The 18,323-nt window shown below is 46.7% G+C and overlaps 2 protein-coding genes and 1 long non-coding RNA gene across 4 annotated transcripts in view; 2 read left to right on the forward strand and 1 right to left on the reverse strand.

Annotated features, from left to right (window-relative positions):
• On the reverse strand, positions 1-2,276 carry TMEM251 (transmembrane protein 251). 2 transcript variants are annotated; one of them, XM_040641505.1, is made up of 2 exons: positions 2,195-2,276; positions 1-1,325 (listed from the first exon to the last, which is right to left on the reverse strand). In XM_040641505.1, exon 2 carries the CDS (start codon positions 1,307-1,309, stop codon positions 914-916), a length of 396 nt encoding a protein of 131 aa, XP_040497439.1. In that variant the 5' UTR covers positions 1,310-1,325; positions 2,195-2,276; the 3' UTR covers positions 1-913. The 2 variants fall into 2 exon arrangements, with proteins under 2 accessions (XP_040497439.1, XP_008696666.1); XM_008698444.2 differs by lacking the exon at positions 2,195-2,276 and adding an exon at positions 1,743-1,980.
• Positions 2,277-2,352: 76 nt separating this feature from the next.
• Positions 2,353-4,507, forward strand: MOAP1 (modulator of apoptosis 1). Its single transcript, XM_040641504.1, is given in 4 exon segments — positions 2,353-2,585; positions 2,709-2,909; positions 2,912-3,424; positions 3,427-4,507. Coding segments are annotated over 3 exon segments (1,050 nt in total). The 5' UTR covers positions 2,353-2,585; positions 2,709-2,824; the 3' UTR covers positions 3,879-4,507.
• Positions 4,508-6,647: 2,140 nt separating this feature from the next.
• The window catches only part of LOC103670058, a 40,339-nt gene continuing 28,663 nt past the window's right edge, over positions 6,648-18,323 (forward strand). The window contains exon 1 of the long non-coding RNA XR_570489.2: positions 6,648-6,809. This is a non-coding gene — a long non-coding RNA (uncharacterized LOC103670058). The remainder of the gene's footprint in view (positions 6,810-18,323) is intronic.

The following is an 18,323-nucleotide window of genomic DNA, read 5'->3' on the forward strand; positions in this document are numbered from 1 at the left end:
TGATATTTCCATGTTTTAGTTATTTGTATTGGTACCAGACATGAGGTAGTAAGTACAGATGCAAAGGGGGGAGTACAAAGATCACATCTTCATGCAATTCACCTGTTGCCTGAAGTCTGGACCTTAGGCCAGAAAAGAAAATCAGAAGGATGACGACTTGGTAGTATTTTAGAGGGGGTCACACATCTGACAAGGACCAGACTAAATATTTTCACTGAACGCCTCGTTTCCATCTTCTATGTGTAAGATTTCTCAACTATCAAACATTTAGTTTCTTCCCAAGTAATTTTTAAAAAAAACTAGTAGCTTTAATAACGCTGATAATGCCAGTAGCATTACCAAAAGGAAGCACAAACTTTGCTTATCAAGACAGCCATCACCTCAGTAATTTTATACCAATTTCTCACAAACTGATAGCAAGCAGGCATAAATAGTTGGCTTAATTACAACAGGTTGAACCGGTGCTTTAGTGCGAAGAATTTTAAAGCAAGCCAAGTAATTGTATAAAATTTAAATTTTATGACCATGTTTGGACCTTTTTACATTAAGCACAATGGAAATGTTCATATTCATTTTTTCCCCAAAGGAAAAATTTCTGAATCATCACTATGCTGCACAGTAGAATAAAAATAGGAGTTCAGGTACTTATTCAAGTTTCTAAAGAATGCAAATAACAAGACATGATTTTACTTCCAAAATCTGAAGTTATCAACATGATTTTGTAGTACTGTATCTCAGGCTTCACTTAAAAATTCATTATTATTCAGATAAAGACAGCCCCCTAGTCACACTTTTTAGAAAGCCTCTGCCCCACCACAACTTCCTGAGATCTGTGAAGAAACTGCAGTCTTGTGATCAGGCTCCGTATAGTACTGGCAGTTTTGTAATTGTAAGGAAAAAATGGTGACTGACTTTACGTGTCAATCAGTTGTAGTCTGCTGATCTGATTAGAAGCCTTGACAAATGCCTGGTGGCGATTGCAAATAACTGCCAAGCATATGGGGATAATACAGTAGCCCACTGTTTTGGGGTCAGCTCTTGTACAAGAATAAAGGAACAAAAACATCTGTAAATAAGGTATCAGAAAAATAATTGTCCAAAACCAAAAAGGCAGGGAGAGTAACCGAGCTTTCAAGGAGTGTGTCCATGTGGTTCCTTCAAGGGGCTCTTCCGGGTGCTGCTGAATGTGTTCCAAGGCCAGCCTGTTGTAAGTCTCATTGATTTCAAAAACATAGTAAAATGCTCCTGCACTTGCTAACAGATACAATCCCACTCCAATCCATCCCATCCTCTGACGGAAGTTCATCATTCTCCATGCTCTGTGCCTTCAAATTAAAAAAAAAAAAAAAAAAGTTAGGGTCTAGTAATGCTGTCACGGCAACGATTCCCCATTAATGCATTTAAGGTTTGAAATAACTAAATTTACATTTACTAAGAAATGTAAACAACTCACAGCTTGTTTTATGTAATAGTTATGAGAAAGTAAAGTTTCAGAATATATTGACAGTGCTTTTTATGTGAATCCCACAGAATAAATAAATCACTATATATTCGGCTTAAATAGGTCCAGCACACCTTCCCTTGAGAAACTGGAATTAAACTGGTTTCCTAAGGAACACTTCACCTTTCTAGTTCAAATAGTTTTTGACTTAACCGTACTATTTTGGACGTGAACACTCGATTCTACAAGTCAAACCAATGTCGGAGCCCCCACGTTAAGACAGTAACTCTTAAACACTTACAATGGTCCCGAAAATCTTCCTGTTCCCACGGCAAGCGTTAAAGAGTCACTCAGTTCTGAATACTCGGGTGGTTTTGGCATTTCAGAGAAAGCCACCATAAGAGAAATCCCCGGGGTCACCGGCTGGGAGAAATGGGAGCGCGGCCAGCCTGGAGCACAAGCTAATTGTGATTAAGCACAGCGTGACTGCGGCCAGTCACGCGGCGGCCCGGCCCCTGTCGCTGCGGCCGGAGCCCCAGCCGGTGTCACCCGGCCGGGCCGGGAGGCTCCCCAGCCCCCGGGCCTCCCCAGCAGCCGGCCCCGCCCCCCGCCGGGGTGCAGCGCCGGCGGCCGCGACCAGGGCTGCGCGGGCGGCTCCGGGCCCGGGCCTCTCCGCCTCGCAGCGCCGGGAGCCCACTGCCGGGCAGCGGCCACCGGCCGAGCTTGCAGAGACGGGCAGCTCCCCGATCTCACCTTCCTGTCCCGTTTGGCCCGCCCGCCCGCCGTCCCGGATGCTGCCACAGTCGGGACTTCCGGCTCGGGCCGGAAGCGCGCGCGCTCCGCCCCGTCGTGACGCCAGGCCGCCTCTTGGCGCGTGCCCGGCACCGCTCCGGCTGGGCCCGGGGCGGCGGCTGCGACCGCGCGCGGCCGGGCGCGTCCCTTCACGTGGGCGGCCGTCCGGGCATCTTTGGCGATCCTCGGCCCGGCTCCCGGTGCCTCGCCGCGGACCTCAGCGCCGCGACGGCGCGAGTCGCCCTCCCCTGGTGGCGCGGAGTGCGTGAGAGGCCGGCCTCCCGCTGCGCCGGCGAGGGACGCGGGCGCGGACAACCGGATAGCGGCGAGGGGCGCGCGAGCCGCGGAGAGGGTGAGACGGCCGCTTGTCGCAATGGGGCCGGCCGGGAGGTCGCCCGCCGGTGCGGGGCCGCGGGGCCTCTGGGGGCCGGGGTCACTGACACCTGCCGCTAACCCTACTGCTTTGTCCTCGCAGCCTCCGGTCGGGACGTTGACGACACTCACCCGGGGTGCCGTGGAGAAGCGCCGTGCGTTGCGGTGGCATCAGTGCCCCCGGCCAGATTAGAATTTAAATCTGTTGTTTGGGGCACCATGACGCTGAGGCTCTTAGAAGACTGGTGCACGGGGATGGATGTGAACCCTCGGAACGCGCTGTTGGTTGCCGGCACCCCCCCCGCCCTGTGGCAGAAATTGAGGAGGCTCTGCGGGCTGGTTGGGCGCCCTTGGGCCAGTACAGACTGCTCGGGAGGATGTTCCGGCGGAACAAGAACAGGAATGTAGCCTTAGTAGGGCTGACTGAGGAGACTACTCATGCTGTGGCCCGTAAGGAGATACCCGGAAAAGGGGGTGTCTGGAGAGTGATCGTTAAGCCCCCAGACCTGGATAATGAACTTTTAAGCAGATTAAGTGAATTCTTAGAGGGAGAGGGCACAACGTTGGGGGAGTTGACCAGAGCTCTTGGATATGGAAACGACCCTTTTGACCTAGGCCAGGACATGATCCCCGAAATCCAGGCGCCTATGTTGGCACAGGCATTAGAGGAGGCTCTTCAGCCTGCCCTGCAGTACCTGAAATACAGAAAGCTGAACGTGTTCTCAGGCAGTGACCCTCCAGAACCAGGAGAAGAAGAATTTGAAAGTTAGCTGTTGCACACTACTCAGATGATGAAGACGTGGCAGGTGTCAGATGCAGAGAAAGAAGGCGATTGCTAGGGAGCCTTAGAGGCGCAGCATTTGATGTTATTCATGTCCTCAAGATAAACAATCCTTTCATTACAGTCGCTGAATGCCTGCAGGCTCTTGAGCAGGTATTTGGGGTTATGGATAATCCTAGGGAATTGCAGATCAAGTATCTGACCACATATCAGAAGGATGAAGAGAAATTGTCCACTTACGTGCTAAGGTTGGAGCCTTTATTACAGAAACTGGTAGAGAGAGGAGCAATTGAGAAAGATGTTGTGAATCACGCCCACCTAGACCAGATCTTGGCTGGAGCTGTCCACAGAACCCTTCGCAGGGAGCTTGCTCTGCCACAGGACGGCCCAGGCCCTGGCTTACTGCAGCTACTGGCGCTGAGAAAGGCTGAGGAGGCCGCTGAGCAGGAGGAGGGCCTTCTCCAGGCAGGATTAGCAGGGCGGTTCTCCTGAGTCTTAGGCAACCAGGAAGGGAGAGCCGGCAGCAAGCGGAGCGTGAAGGTAGGAGCACAGTCAGTATACTCCTGATAGACGTTGATCAGTCCCTTCCTTGTGCTGCCGAGGAGCTCTTTCTGTACAGTTCTCTGTGCAAATCCTTTGTCATCTCTCTGCCTATTTAATGTCTCCCAAATGTGTCCTAGACTAGGAAGGATGTAGTTCTGCACTAGTATTTATGTATTTAGATTTACTCCTGTGAATTTATCATACAAAATTGTGCAGAGTGTCTATCTGTGTGGTGCTCTGAGAGATGTCAGCTTATGTGGTAACAGGTGCAAGGGTAGCATGCCGGATGTGATGCTGTATCATGGATAGTTTTTAGGTATGTATTGCCCTACATTTATTATGAAGATACGAACAGTGGTTAAGATACTAAATTATTTTCTGTCTGAATCACAATTTTACTGATTCTGTGCAGTCAAAACGAGGCAGACTCAAATGCTGAGGTTGATAAGTTCGCAACTATCACCTCTAACCCTGGGTTTCTGATATGTGTCATCAGAACTTCCGGTTCTGAATGTCATTTTAATAGGTGTTATAAAATGGTCTATGTGAACTTACAAAATAAAGGAATGCTAATACAATGACCTTTCTAAAATCTGTTTTATTTATATCAAGATTCCAAGAGAGATTTCATTTGAACAAAGGGTTCCAAAAGCGTAAATCTGAAAAACACTGAGGTTACACAATCTTAGTCCCTTGGATATTTTCCTCTCAGTGCCCAGGGGGTAGAGAGTAGTTTTCTTTTTCTTTCTTTCTTTCTTTTTTTTTAATTAATTAATTTATTTGAGAGAGAGAAAGAGAGCAAGCATGAGCAGGGGGAGAGGGAGAGAAGAGAATCTCAAGCAGTTTCCTCTCTGAGCACAGAGCCCGATGCAGGGCTCAATCCCACAACCCCCGAGATCATGACCTGAGCCGAAACCAAGAGTCGGATGCTCAACTGACTGAGCCATCCAGATGCCCCTAGGGAGTAGTTTTCTGAGTAAGATTGCCAGAGGGACCTTTGACTGATATACGAGGGAACGAAACAAGATCGAACACAAATTAGTGCAAAGAGTAGGTCCAAATGCATCAGTGTGTTGAATTTGGAGAGGGAAAGGGGAGAAATAAAGGTTGTGTGCTTCTCCATGACAGACTGGACTAAATTAAAGTTTCCCCATGTACTTTCTCATTGAATCCTCTTAAAAATCCTGCAATATAGGGGTGCCTGGGTAGCTCTGTTGGTCAAGCATCGTGCCTTCAGCTCAGGTCATGATCCTAGAGTCCTGGGATCAAGCCCCATGTGGGGCTTCTTGCTCAGCAGGGAGCCTGCTTCTCCCTCTCCCTCTGCCTGCAGCTCCCACTGCTTGTGCTCTCTCTCTCTCTGTGTCAAATAAATAAATAAAATCTTGGGGAAAAAATCCTGCAATATAGGAAAACCCAGTTTCTCACTTGTAGAAATGGGCACAGAAAGGTTAAAAAAATACTTGCCCAAGGGGCACTTGGGCGGCTTAGTCGGTTAAACGTCTGCCTTCGGCTCGGGTCATGATCCTTGGGTTCTGGGATCAAGTCCCACATCAGGCTCCTTGCTCAGCAGGGACCCTGCTTCTCCGTCTGCCTTCAGCTCCCCCTGCTTGTGCACATGCTTTCTCTAACAAATAAATAAAATCTTCAAACAAACAAACAAACAAAAAAACCTTGCCCAAGGCAAAACAACTCTTAAGTGGCGGGTCCAGAATTCTGCCCTCTGCCCTACTGCAAGGCCCATATTCTTTGCATTGCCAAGAAAGAGAAGCAATCGTAAGGGTATGAGCACCCAACAGGCTCACAAGGGAAACACAACGGATGTTAACCACATTTCAGGTATGTCTTGTATGCATTAGTGTAGAGTACGTGATTCTGAATCATAACTGCCAACTAGATATTATGGGAAGTGGGGAGTATGAGAACCTATAAGACCTAGGGGCAGCCAGGAGGGTGGGCGTGGGTTAGTGACTTGGTCCCTAAAAAACAGTCAGCATGAAGAAAGTTTGAAATTTGCTGAAAAGTAGGATAAAGTCTTCCTCGTTGATAAAAATACCCCAAAGGACCAAATTTAAGACGTACATCATTGGTTTAGATTCAGAGGCATAGTAAAGTGTTTCTGTTAAGACTAGAGGTCATGGTTTCATTCTTTATGAAGTCCTCCCACTATGGGAAGCTAAATATGGATCAAGCCATTATACACCTAAAATATATGTAATTTTTACTTGTCAATTATACCTCCATAAGGTGAGGAAAAAGAAGCTAAATACTAGACAGCATAGATACATTCAAAGGTGTAACTCTGATCTCGTTGGTATGTGTAAGGTACTTTGCTGCCTCAGTAGTAGGAAGCGGTTTACCTGCATTTTGCTGATAAACAGACACTGGGTGTGCACACATAGGTGTTAATACACAGTGCACCTCTCCTGCGTGTGAAACACTGAGCTGGAGGATGTAGCCTCTATAGTTAAATTTAGGTAATAATGCCTGCGTGGAGGCCTATCCAGAGTTCATAATAACAACTGACATCGAACACTTGCCATGGGCACCACTGAACGTTTGGTCAAACAATACTGAGAGGTAAGTAAGGCCTTTTTTCCCCCCCATTTTACGGATGAAACTGAGGCACAGAGAAGTTAAGTAACTTGCCCAGATTTTCCCAGCTAAGACGTGGCAGGGTCAGGATTTATACTCAGGCCAACTATTTCCAGAGTCCTTGTCTATGCTGCCTGGCTCAATTCTTGCAGAAGCCTGTAAGACACGCCACCATTTCCCTGTTTTACAGATGAGAAGCTTCAGGCTCAGAAAGATTCAGTGCCAGGAGAAGGGCACTTAGTCTGACTCCAGAGAGCTTTTCTTAAGGTGATCTGACTTACGCATCTGGTAAGCACTACTAATTGTCAAAAATAGCAGTTATGTTTATGAAATCGTGAAGCAGTAAAAATATGTTCTTTAAAAGCTATGTTTCAAAAACGTGAGCAACAAGACATGAAAATGCTAACTAGTTGTGTCGGGATGATGGGATTTAAAGATAATTTCGTTTTCTTCTGCTTAAAAGTGTTTTCTTTCTTTTTTTTAAGTAAGCTCTACGCCCAACGTGAGGCTTGAACTCACGACCCCGAAATCAAGAGTTGCATGCTCTGCTGACTGAGCCAGCCAGATGCCCCTAAAAGTATTTTTTAAATGAAAAATATACAAAGGAAGTGCTCAAAAAACAAAAGGAGGTGAAATGTCAAAGGGAAAACAGGAACCAGCCTGAAAGAGCTCCCGCTGGTGAAAGCTGCAATTTGAGCAAAAAAAACAGCATAGCATTGGGTTATAACCCAAAGTATAAAATAAATATCCACGAGTTCATGCCCGTATAAACACACGAGCGAATAAATAAATGTGGGGGGAGAGTCAGGTTTTCCTTATGCAAGAATTTCAAATCATTTGTGTGGATGCTCCCCCTTCAGGAGGTGGAGTTTACTCCCTTCTCCCCCTTAAGTGTGGGCTGAATTTAGGAATGAAGTAATGAAAGGGAGAAGTAGTAACTTTTCGGTGGAGAAACCTGGCAAGTACTAGCTTGGGTAGTTAACATCAAGGTTAATGTCAGAGAAGCATAGCCCGGTCTAATGAGAAAAATACCAGATAAGGGCGCCTGGGTGGCTCAGTCGGTTAAGCGTCTGCCTTCAGCTTGGGTCATGATCTCAGGGTTCTGGGATCGAACCCCGTGTCAGGCTCCCTCTCCCTCTGCTGCTGTCCCTGCTTGTGCTCTCTCACCCTCTCTGTCAAATAAATAAATAATCTTAAAAAAAAAAAATACCAGATAAACCCAAATTGAAGGACATTCTACAAAATACCTGACCAACACTCCTCAAAGCTGTCAAGATAATGCAAAATAAGGAAAGACTGAGAAGTTGTCACAGACCAGAGGAGACTAAGGAATCATGGTAGCTAAATGGAATGTGGTATCCAGGAAGGGCTTCTGAAACAGATAAAGGACTTTATCTGTTTAGTGGAAAAGTAAAATCCGAAAATAGTCTGGAATTTAGTTAATAGTAATGTATCAATGTTGGTTTCTTGGAGGTGATAAATGTACCCTGCTAATATAAGATGTTAACAATAAGGGGAACTAGGAACTATGTAGGAGCTCTCTGTACTATCTTTGTAACTTTTCTGTAAGTCTAAACTATTCTAAACTAAAGTGTTCATCGAGGGGCGCCTCGCTGGCTGAGTTGGAAGAGTATGTGACTCTTGGACTCTTTTTTTTTTTTAAGATTTATTTATTTATGTGACAGAGAGACAGCCAGCGAGAGAGGAAACACAAGCAGGGGGAGTGGGAGAGGAAGAAGCAGGCTCATAGCGGAGGAGCCTGATGTGGGGCTCGATCCCAGAATGCCGGGATCACGCCCTGAGCCGAAGGCAGACGCTTAACGACTGCGCTACCCAGGTGCCCCGTGACTCTTGGACTCTTGATCTCTAGGTCATGAGTTTGAGTCCCACGTTGGGTGTAGAGATTACTTAAATAAACTTAAAAATAAACAAACAAATAAATAAAATGTTCATTGGAATACATACACAGATACTTACATACATACATACATACATACATACATACGTACACACAGAAGCAAATAAATGACCTGGCACGCCAACCAGTGAAATAAGTCACTAGGGAGTGAATAACTGGAGTGCCCGCCCTTCCTATTAATGGTTATTCATCTAAGCACCACCAGGTGGCAGTAAGCACTCAGAAAAGCCTGTGGACAGGCCCAAACAGAAAGGGATTATTTCTTACATAAGTGGTGTCACGCTTGCCCCCCTCAAAGAGTGGAAAATTTCTGAAGCCTTTATGTGGAAAAATATTTAAGTACCCAGTCTAGGAAGTGACTTCGCCTCTAGGCCATGACACTTCTAGAATCTTCTAATTAGCCTGAGAATCCTGGCCTAGGCAAATGCACTGATCTATCTGTGTAACTGAGAGCATCCTTAATGATTCCATTTCACTTCCAGCCAGAACATTTCATAAAATTGGAAATTAGATGGCTTTAGAATTCAACTTCTGAAGTCTTATTTTAAAGAGAATGACATAAAGCTAAAGTACTCTTTAGCTATGGAGGGTTTCCCATATACTTTCCTGCCTCTGCTACTAAAAAGCCTAACTCTGCTTTTAGAGATGTTAATTTCCTTACGTACACGTTGGTTACCATGTAAACTGGACCAATATATTAAATAATTTAGTATAAAGTAGGGTTGTAAGGCTCTCAGTCATCATCCTGAGAGATGGGTTGGGAGTCAGAAAGCTGAGGTCTGAAATGATAAAATATCACAGACGAGGCAAGCGGGGCTCAGAGGTAAGTGGCTTGCTCGAGAACACACAGCTAGGGGCGCCTAGGTGGCTCAGTTGGTTAAATGTCTGACTTCGGCTTAGGTCATGATCTCAGGGTCCTGGGATTGAGCTCTGTGTCCCGGGAGTCTGCTTTTCTCTCTCTCCCTCTCCCTCTGCTCCTCCCCCCACTCATGCTCTCCCTCCGCCCCCCCCGAAATAAATAAATAAATACATTTTTTAAAATGTTTAAAATTAAAGCATACACACACACACATACAGCTAGTTAGTGGCAGGGTCCAAACTTGAACCCAAACCTGAGCCTGCTTCTGGCTTCTCTATGACCTGCAAGTAAAGGCATTAAATTCCTCTTGGATTTCACTTTACTTACCTACAAAATCTGTGGTCCTCTTTAGCTCTGGAACTCTGTGACTCAAAAGTTCTTCTAGTTATATGTGTTTGAATATCCTTAATTTAAAAACTGACTCTAAATTCTTTTTTTTTTTTTAAGATTGTATTTATTTATTTGACAGAGATAGAGACAGCCAGCGAGAGAGGGAACACAAGCAGGGGGAGTGGGAGAGGAAGAAGCAGGCTCATAGCGGAGGAGCCTGATGTGGGGCTCGATCCCATAACGCCGGGATCACGCCCTGAGCTGAAGGCAGACGCTTAACCGCTGTGCCACCCAGGCGCCCCAAAAACTGACTCTAAATTCTTAACATGCCCTAATATATGTCACTTACCGTGTGTTCCCAAATATTATCAGAGTATCTTTTGATGTGTGCTTTCCAGCTTCCCTACTAGATTCTCTGTACCACTTAATATCAAGGTATATTATATCCCATATAAGCCCAACATGGTGTTTCACACTTGGAAGGTAATATTTCATAACTAATTAGTAATGCTCTGATGTGCCTTCTTTTTTTTAATTAAAGATTTTATTTATTTGAGATAGAGTGAGAGAGCACCAGCAAGGGGGGGGGGGTGGAAGAGCTGAGGAATAGGGGCAAGCAGGCTCCCCGCTGAGCAGGGAGCCCAACACAACACGACTCGATCCCAGGACCCAAGGTCATGACCTGAGCTGAAGGTAGACGCTTAACTGACTGGGTCACCCAGGCGCCCCTCTGATGTGTCTTATTATATATAATCATAATCATGGCTGGGGTTCCTGGGTGGCCAGTCGGTTAAGCATTCGACTCTTGGTTTCGGCTCAGGTCATCATCTCAGGGTCGTGGGATTGAGCTCCGTGTTAGGCTCTGTACTGGGTGTGGAGCCTGCTTAATTTAAGATTCTCTCTCTCCTTTTCCCTCTGCCCCTCCCCACACACTCTCTCTTTCTAAAATAATCATAATCATAATCAAGGCTCTCCTTTGTTAAGCTCTCCCTATGTGCCAGGCATGGTGCCAAGTGCTTTACCCATGTTACCTCATTTAATTCTTTTTTTTTTTAAGATTTTATTTATTTGTCAGAGACAGAGAGCACAAGCAGGGGGAGGTGCAGAGGGAGAGGGAGAAGCGGGCTCTTCACTGAGCAGGGAGCCCAATGCGGGACTTGATCCCAGGACCCTGAGATCATGACCTGAGCCGAAGGCAGACGGTTAACCAACTGAGCCACCCAGGCGTCCCAACCTCATTTAATTCTGACCACAATCTTCGTTGGTATTTTACTAGCCCACTTTCAAGGGAGGACACAGACCTTTGGGATAGGTGAGGTGGTTTGTCCAGAGTCACACAGTTAAAGCTACCAAGATCCGGCTGGTTCCAGAACCAATACCTTAACCACTGTGCCAGACGGCCTCCATGAGTATCTTGGCTCTGAACCAAGCTAGCACCATCTCAAGCGTGGAACGTGAATATAATCACTGGTGAACCCGTTTCCGACCGTCTCACCTGAATCCTACCCATCACCACTTCCTGCGGCTTCCCTCCAAAAAGGAGTAAGAGTAGGAATAGAACCCAACGTATGCCTTAGAAGAGACGGCGCTGCGAGCTACCACCCAGCCAAGTGAATCCTCTTCCTCCTTTGTATCCAAAGCCAGATTGTTCACCCACTTTACAGAACCTCTAATTTCAGGGGAAATCCAGCGGTTCCATAGCCCCTGCAGGCGGTGGGGACGGGAAGTTGGGATTAGTTTAAGACGATGAGGTCCCCTTTGCCAAACTGCTCGTTTTCGGCCGAGGCAAACAATGCAATTCCAGCCTGTGAAATATGAGCAGCTGTTTTTAAATCTTTATTGATGTGAGCAAGGCTCCCATGCCCGAACGTCTCCATCCACATGCCAGCCTCACCATTTCCTAACTCTGCGACTTTGGGCAAGTTTGTTAACCCTTGGGGGGGAGGCTTCAGTTGCTTCAAATGAAAATGAGAGTAAGCAGGGCAGTGACTCACAGGGTCACAGTGACCGACCCAATGAATTATTACTGCAAAGTGCCAGCACCTGTACCTGCTACGTGGCAGGTCCTCGAGGAGGAGCTCTATTGTATGTGTCCCCTGCTGCTGCACAGAAGTTACCCCCAAAACTCAGTTGTCTCCAAGCTTCTGTGCATCAGGAGTCCGGGAGCAACTTCACTGCGAGGCTCTGGCCCCCTCTGATTGCAGCAGAGGCTGTGACCGTCTTCTGGGAGACCTTCCAAGCTCAGTCCCTGGGTGGGGGGGGGGGTGAGAACCTCTCCACGAGGCCGCCTCATGACACAGCAGCTGATTTCTACCGGAAGCAAGCCGCCCAAAAGGGAGTGAGAGAAGACCCCAAGACGGAAGCCACAATCTTTTTATAATCTTATCTCAAAAGGGACACCCCATCCCTTCCATAGTATTCTATTCATTACAAGCAAGCTCCCAATCCCAGCCTGTCCTTGAGGGCAGGAGGTGACACAAGGGTGTGAATTCCAGGAGGTGCCAGCCACAGCTATTGTTACTTTTCTTTTCAGACACACAGAACAAGTCTATATATATATTTTTTAAGACATCATTTATTTATTTATGTATTTATTTATTTTTGAGAAAGAGAGCATGAGCGGGGGTGGGAGAAGCAGGGGTGAGGGTAACGGCGTGGGGGCAGGGGCAGAGAGAGAGGGAGAAGCAGACTCCCCGCCCAGCAGGGAGCCTGAGACGGGCTGATCCCAGGGTCCCAAGATTAGAACCTGAGCTGAAGGCAGACACTCAACCCACGGAGCCACCCCAAGCGCCCAATACTTTTGCTACTTCTACTTTATATTTTACCTTTAAATGGTAAAATTCCTCTATTAGATCCAGGCTAAAAGAAAAAAAAAAAAATCCTCAGTTATATTCCTTGTCCCTAACTTAACTTTGTCCCAGTAATAAACACAGGATTCTTCTCTGTCCATTCTACAGGCTGCCACGGGCCCTCTCCGGTTTTATAACCAGCATGTGTTCAGCCTTTTTGGAGTACAGGCATAATTGCCTCTACAAACTCTCTCTACTCCAAGCAGTAAATGCCCAGCTGCTTCTCAGTTTCCAGTTCCCTTCTGATCTTGCCTCCCTCCCTTTTGAGTGGCCTTTTAGCAGAAGCAATAACCCACAGGGCCCCTGACACTCCCATCCTCTCGGGAGTGGGGAGATTTCCCTTGTACCAACCAGCTTCTGGCTTCTCAGAGACTATGCCTTCAAGATGCAACAAAAGCTTTTAGAATGTGCGTTCCTTTTATCTAACGTATCCAATTTCTAGCAAGGTCTCCTAAGAAACTAAGAAAGGATGTCCACAAAGAATGGGCTAAATTTTCCATTGTAATATTTTTTATCATTGTGAAAAAGTAGAAACTATAGAAGGGCCCAATAGGGGGTGGCAGGTTGAGGAAATTATGTCATGCCAAGGGCTCTCCACTCTGTAGCCATTAAAACAAAATTGTGTTGGATGGAACCCTGTGTAATGGCAGTTTTCGTAAGTCAAAATTGGTTGAATTTTGGTAATTTCCTCTGGTTCAGCCTAATAGAGGGATGGTTTTTGATATACAAATACAAAACAGTAGTTATCTCTGGGTGGCGGAAATATGGGCAATTTTATCCTTAAAAAAAAAAAAAGTTCCTGCTTTTCTGTAGCAACTACTTCCTATTGGTGCAATGTTTACAGAGTCTTTAAAAAAATCCTAAGAGAAAAATTCCAAGAGGCAAACACTATTCTCTTATTATTTTTTTATTAGTAATTTATAATGCATGAGGCAAAGCAGGGGCGAGGCAGCTTCTCCACAGGGAGCAGAGAGGCCAGTCCCAGCCAGCTGGAGGGGCTTCATCTTACTCCAGGAGAATGGCCTAGCTTGGGACACTGGGAAGACAGGTTTTGTCTCTAAGAGACCAATCCCCATTTGAGTTTAACTGAGACCAGCACAAATAAAGAAACGTGCACATTTGGGGCACCTGGCCGGCTCAGTCAGAAGAGCACCTGACTCTCGATCTTGGGGTTGTGAGTCCGAGCCCCATGATGGTTGGAGAGATTACTTAAATAACTTAAAAAAAGGGGCGCCTGGGTGGCACAGGGGGCGCCTGGGTGGCACAGCGGTTAAAGCGTCTGCCTTCGGCTCAGGGCATGATCCCGGCGTTATGGGATCGAGCCCCACATCAGGCTCCTCCGCTATGAGCCTGCTTCTTCCTCTCCCACTCCCCCTGCTTGTGTTCCCTCTCTCGCTGGCTGTCTCTATCTCTGTCAAATAAATAAATAAAATCTTTTAAAAAAATAAAAAATAAATAAATAACTTTAAAAAAAAAACCAGTTTTAAGAAATGTGCACATTCCCCAGAATGTCTGAATTAGACACTTGCTCTTCTCTCCAGGGCCCATGCTGTCTTCTTCCAGCGCTAGCTCGGGGTTCATTGGGATTCTCTCCCCCAAGGCTCCGCCCCAGTTTAGGGTGCCAATTGACAGATGGCCTAGACTCAAACGAACCAGCAAGTCCCATTGGCACGAGGTGAGCATGAGACGGGATCAGAGCTGGAACATGAAGTCCGTGGCCTCAGCTCCCTCTTTCAGCCTTTGTGGTGAGTTTCTAACTCACAGTGTTACTTTCCTCCAGCTCGTTCGTACTGCGTGATTATTTCGTGTCTATTCGTTTAATCATTTGTCTCTCCTGGTTTCTTTGGGTCAGGAATTCAGACAGGACTTGCTGGGGAGGGCTGGTCCCCATTGCATGATATCTGAGGCTCGACTAGAAGCCCCTAAGACAGGCAACCATCGTCTGAAGTCTCGGCTTTCATTTGTCTGGCTGCTGACGGTGTGGTCAGCCCAGGGCCTAGCTTTGGGACGCTGTCTGCCAGAACGCAGGATTTTCCCTGGTGCCTGGGCTTCCTCACCACAGCTGTGGCTGGGTTCCCAGGGCAAGCACCCCAAGAGACAGGCAGAAGCTGTATCCTTCTTATATCTTAGCCCCAGAAGTCACAGAGCATCATTTGCCCCCTCGTCACCGGTTACCGGCCGGGCAGGCCCACAGCCCTTCCCCAGCCCAGATTTAGTAAAAGAGCAGCGATCGCCGTTCAGGCCGGCTGTGCCAAGTGCAGGTGCAATGGGATAGATACGGGATTGGAATATGCGTTCTGTCTCAGTGGCTGATTGTCCTTTATTACCGCTCCTGGGGTATTTAGTCCAGTTGCTGCTCTTCGATTTTTACTTTATTTTTTCGTTTTCTGTGATTGTTTCCTCCAAATAGTTCCATCCCTTGGGTGAGGCATCTGGCCCAGCTGTCCTGAGCCCTCACTGGGTGGCAGCCCACAGGGGGGCTGCATCACCTGACCTTTATGTCCCATCTCTGCGTAGCCCTGCGCCCAAATTTCCTTTCTCTAGTTTCTTCCCTCTTTCATGTTGAAAGCTTTTTTCAAATAGGCCTGAGAACATGGTGTGGTGGGTCCTCAAGCACGGGATGCTCTTCGGCTGTTAAGTCTCATCTTAGAGCAGGGCACCCCATAGCCAACTGTAAGTGCTATGTTCATGGCTGGGGCTGCTGGTGGGACGGCAGGTCACCTTTTTGGTTGGAGGCCAAACGTCAGTAGCTGGAGGTCTCATCTCTCAGGCTGTTTGGTTTCTCCAGGGAGCCATCCTTTACCTCCTGCCCGAGAGGAACAATCCTTTCTCTAATTACTTCCCAGGGACGCAGAGGCCCTGGGCCTCCCTGTTTGGAATGCAGACCCTTGTCACTCTCCTGGTTTTCAGTCAGGAGCCTCACCTGCGCCCCACACTGTGTCTGGTGTCCCTGAGTCAGGAGCATCTGTGGTGCAAATTTAACTTGTCCAGAGAATCACCCCCCCATCTCCTGCCAAGGTGAGCAGCACAGGACAGAATGGGGCCCCGGGTGTCTTATAGCTCCTTCCATCTGACTTATTCCTTATATCTGGCAAACTCTGAGTACCTTCTTGTGCCCTGATAGCAAATTATCACAAACTTGGTGACTTAACAACAGAAATGTCTTCTCCCACAAATCTGGAGGCCAGAAAGTCCATAGGCAGTTACAGGGGTCCAAAATCAAAGTGTCGGCAGGCTCTTGGGAAGAATCCACTCCTTGCCTCCTCACTTGTGTCTTGTCTTGTGGTCACTTCGGTCCAATCTTTAAGGCCACTATCTTTATTTTTTAAATTTTTTAAAAAGATTTTTAAAATTTATTTGACAGAGAGAGAGACAGCCAGCGAGAGAGGGAACACAGGTAGGGGGAGTGGGAGAGAAAGAAGCAGGCTTCCTAGCAGAGCTGGGCCGAAGGCAGACGCTTAACGACTGATAAGGCCACCATCTTTAAATCTCTCTCTGCCCCCCTCTGCACATGGCCGCCTCCTCCGTGTCTGTGTCCAATCCCCTCCCTTTCCTTTGGTAAGGACACTTGTCGTAGCATTTAGGGCCCACCTGGATAAGCCAGGATCGTCTCCCCACCACAAGATCCTTAAATTCATCACATCTGCAGAGATCCTTTCATGGGTAACATTCACAGGTGCAGGGGTGAAGAGTTGACATCTCTGGGGGACATTATTCAACTAGTATGGCCCTCTGTTCCCAGTCCTCTGTCCTGACCTCGCATGCTTCTGTCCCTACGGCCTTTAATACCATGTGGAAGGTGCATGTGGGATGAAGATTTGCTTTCAGTTGGCCTCCCTCTGTGAGGCCTTATGGTGTAACTTCCTCCGCTCTCTCAGATCAGTACTACTGCTTCAACGGAGGCATAGTCAGACATTGCACGTTCGGTTCCAGACCATTGCAATGAAGTGAGTATCGCAATAAAGCAAGCCAAGTGAAATTTTTGGTTTCCCAGCACATGGAAGTTCTGTTTACACGATACCGTAGTCTATGCAGTGTGCAACAGCACGATGCCTAAAAAAAGTACACGCTTTAATGTAAAAATACTTCATCGCTAAAAAATGCTAGCCACCATCTGAGTTTTCAGCAAGTCGTAATCACTGATCACAATTGCCAAAAAAATATAATAATAATGAAAAAGTTTGAAATACTGTGAGAATTACCAAAATGTGACAGAGACCTGAAGTGAGCCAGTGCTGTTGGAAAAACGGTGTCAGTAAGCGTGCTTGACACAGGGTTGCCACAAACCTTCAATTTGTAAAAAAAAAAAAAAAAAAAAAGCAAAAAAGCAGTATCTTCAAACTACAACGAGGTGTAAGGACAATGAAATGGGGTACGCCTGAACTTGTCCACGGTCCAAAAATGTGTTGACATCTTGCTGTGGTCTGAATGTTGGTACCCTGAGCCCCAAAGGGGATGGTGTTAGGAGGTGGGATTTGGGGAGGTGATTTAGGTCTCGAAGGTAGAGCTTCATGCATGGGATGAGTGCCCTTGTAAGAGAGGCCCCAGAGAGCTCCCCTACCCCTTCGGCCACGCGAGGACACAGCGAGCAGTTTGCGATGCAGAAGAAAGCCCTCACCCAACCATGCTGGTACTCTGACCTCAGACTTCCAGCCTCCAGACCGTGAGAAACAAAGGTCTGCTGTTTATACGCACCCAGTCTGTGGTACGTTGCTCCGCTGCCTGAGTGGACTGCAGCACACTTCTTGGCAGTGGGTGGACCCCCCTCCTCCTCGTTCTGGTGCGCTGACACTTGTTTTAGTCCTTGACTGTCATTTTGGATGGGTTTCAAGCGGAAACAGATACAAACATGTGTGCTTAATATACAGTGTTTAGCCAAATGTCTCTCCACTGGTTTTAAATATTTTTACAGATAGCTTTATTACTCCTTCCATTTGTTACAATATTTATTTGCTTGTTTTCAAAATAGACTCATATGAAGGGCAAGATGATGGAACACTAGCAATCACACCTCTTACCTAAATTCGATGGTCAAAATTCAAGTCTCCCATTTTCATGCTTTTTAAGCATATCCCAAACATGGCATTTTTGTCTCTACATACTTCATACCTCTTTTAAAACAACTATTTTCTAGGGCACCTGGGTGGCTCAGTTGGCCAAACGTCTGCCTTCGGCTCAGGTCCTGATACCAAGGTCCTGGGATGGAGCCCTGCATCTGGCTCTCTGCTCAGCAGGGGTCTGCTTCTCCCTCTCCCTCTGTGCTTTCTCTCTCTCTCTCTCTCAAGTAAATAAATCTTTAAAAAATTAAAAAAAATAAAACAGCTATTTTCTTATAATGCCAATATCACATCTGATAAAATTGTCAGTAATGACTTGATCATCTAATATCCAGTTCATTTTCAAATTTCCCTGATTATCTCAAAAATATCTTCTCACAGGGGCATCTGGGTGGCTCAGTCGGTTAAGGATCCAACTCTTGGTTTCAGCTCAGGTCATGATCTCAGAGTCGTGAAATTGCGCCCCATGTGGGGCTCCACACTCAACACAGAGTCTGCCTGAGATTCCTTCCCCCTCCTTTTCCCTCCCCCCTCTGCTCTTCCCCCCACTCTCTCATAAATAAATAAATAAATAAATAAATAAATAAATAAATAAATAAATAAAACCTTAAAAAAAATATATCTTCTCACGGTTGATCTATGGGAATCAGATCCCAACAAGGACAACACACGACCCTTGGTGTCTCTGGAGTCTCTTAGCTAAAGTGGTCCCTCCCTTTTTCTCATGCCATTGCCTTGTTGAATCTCCAATTTTCTGAAGACACATAAGAAACATATTTCTGTTCCCTC

Source organism: Ursus maritimus, unplaced genomic scaffold, assembly GCF_017311325.1.
Source record: "Ursus maritimus isolate PB19 unplaced genomic scaffold, ASM1731132v1 scaffold_25, whole genome shotgun sequence".
Lineage (NCBI taxonomy): Eukaryota > Metazoa > Chordata > Mammalia > Carnivora > Ursidae > Ursus > Ursus maritimus.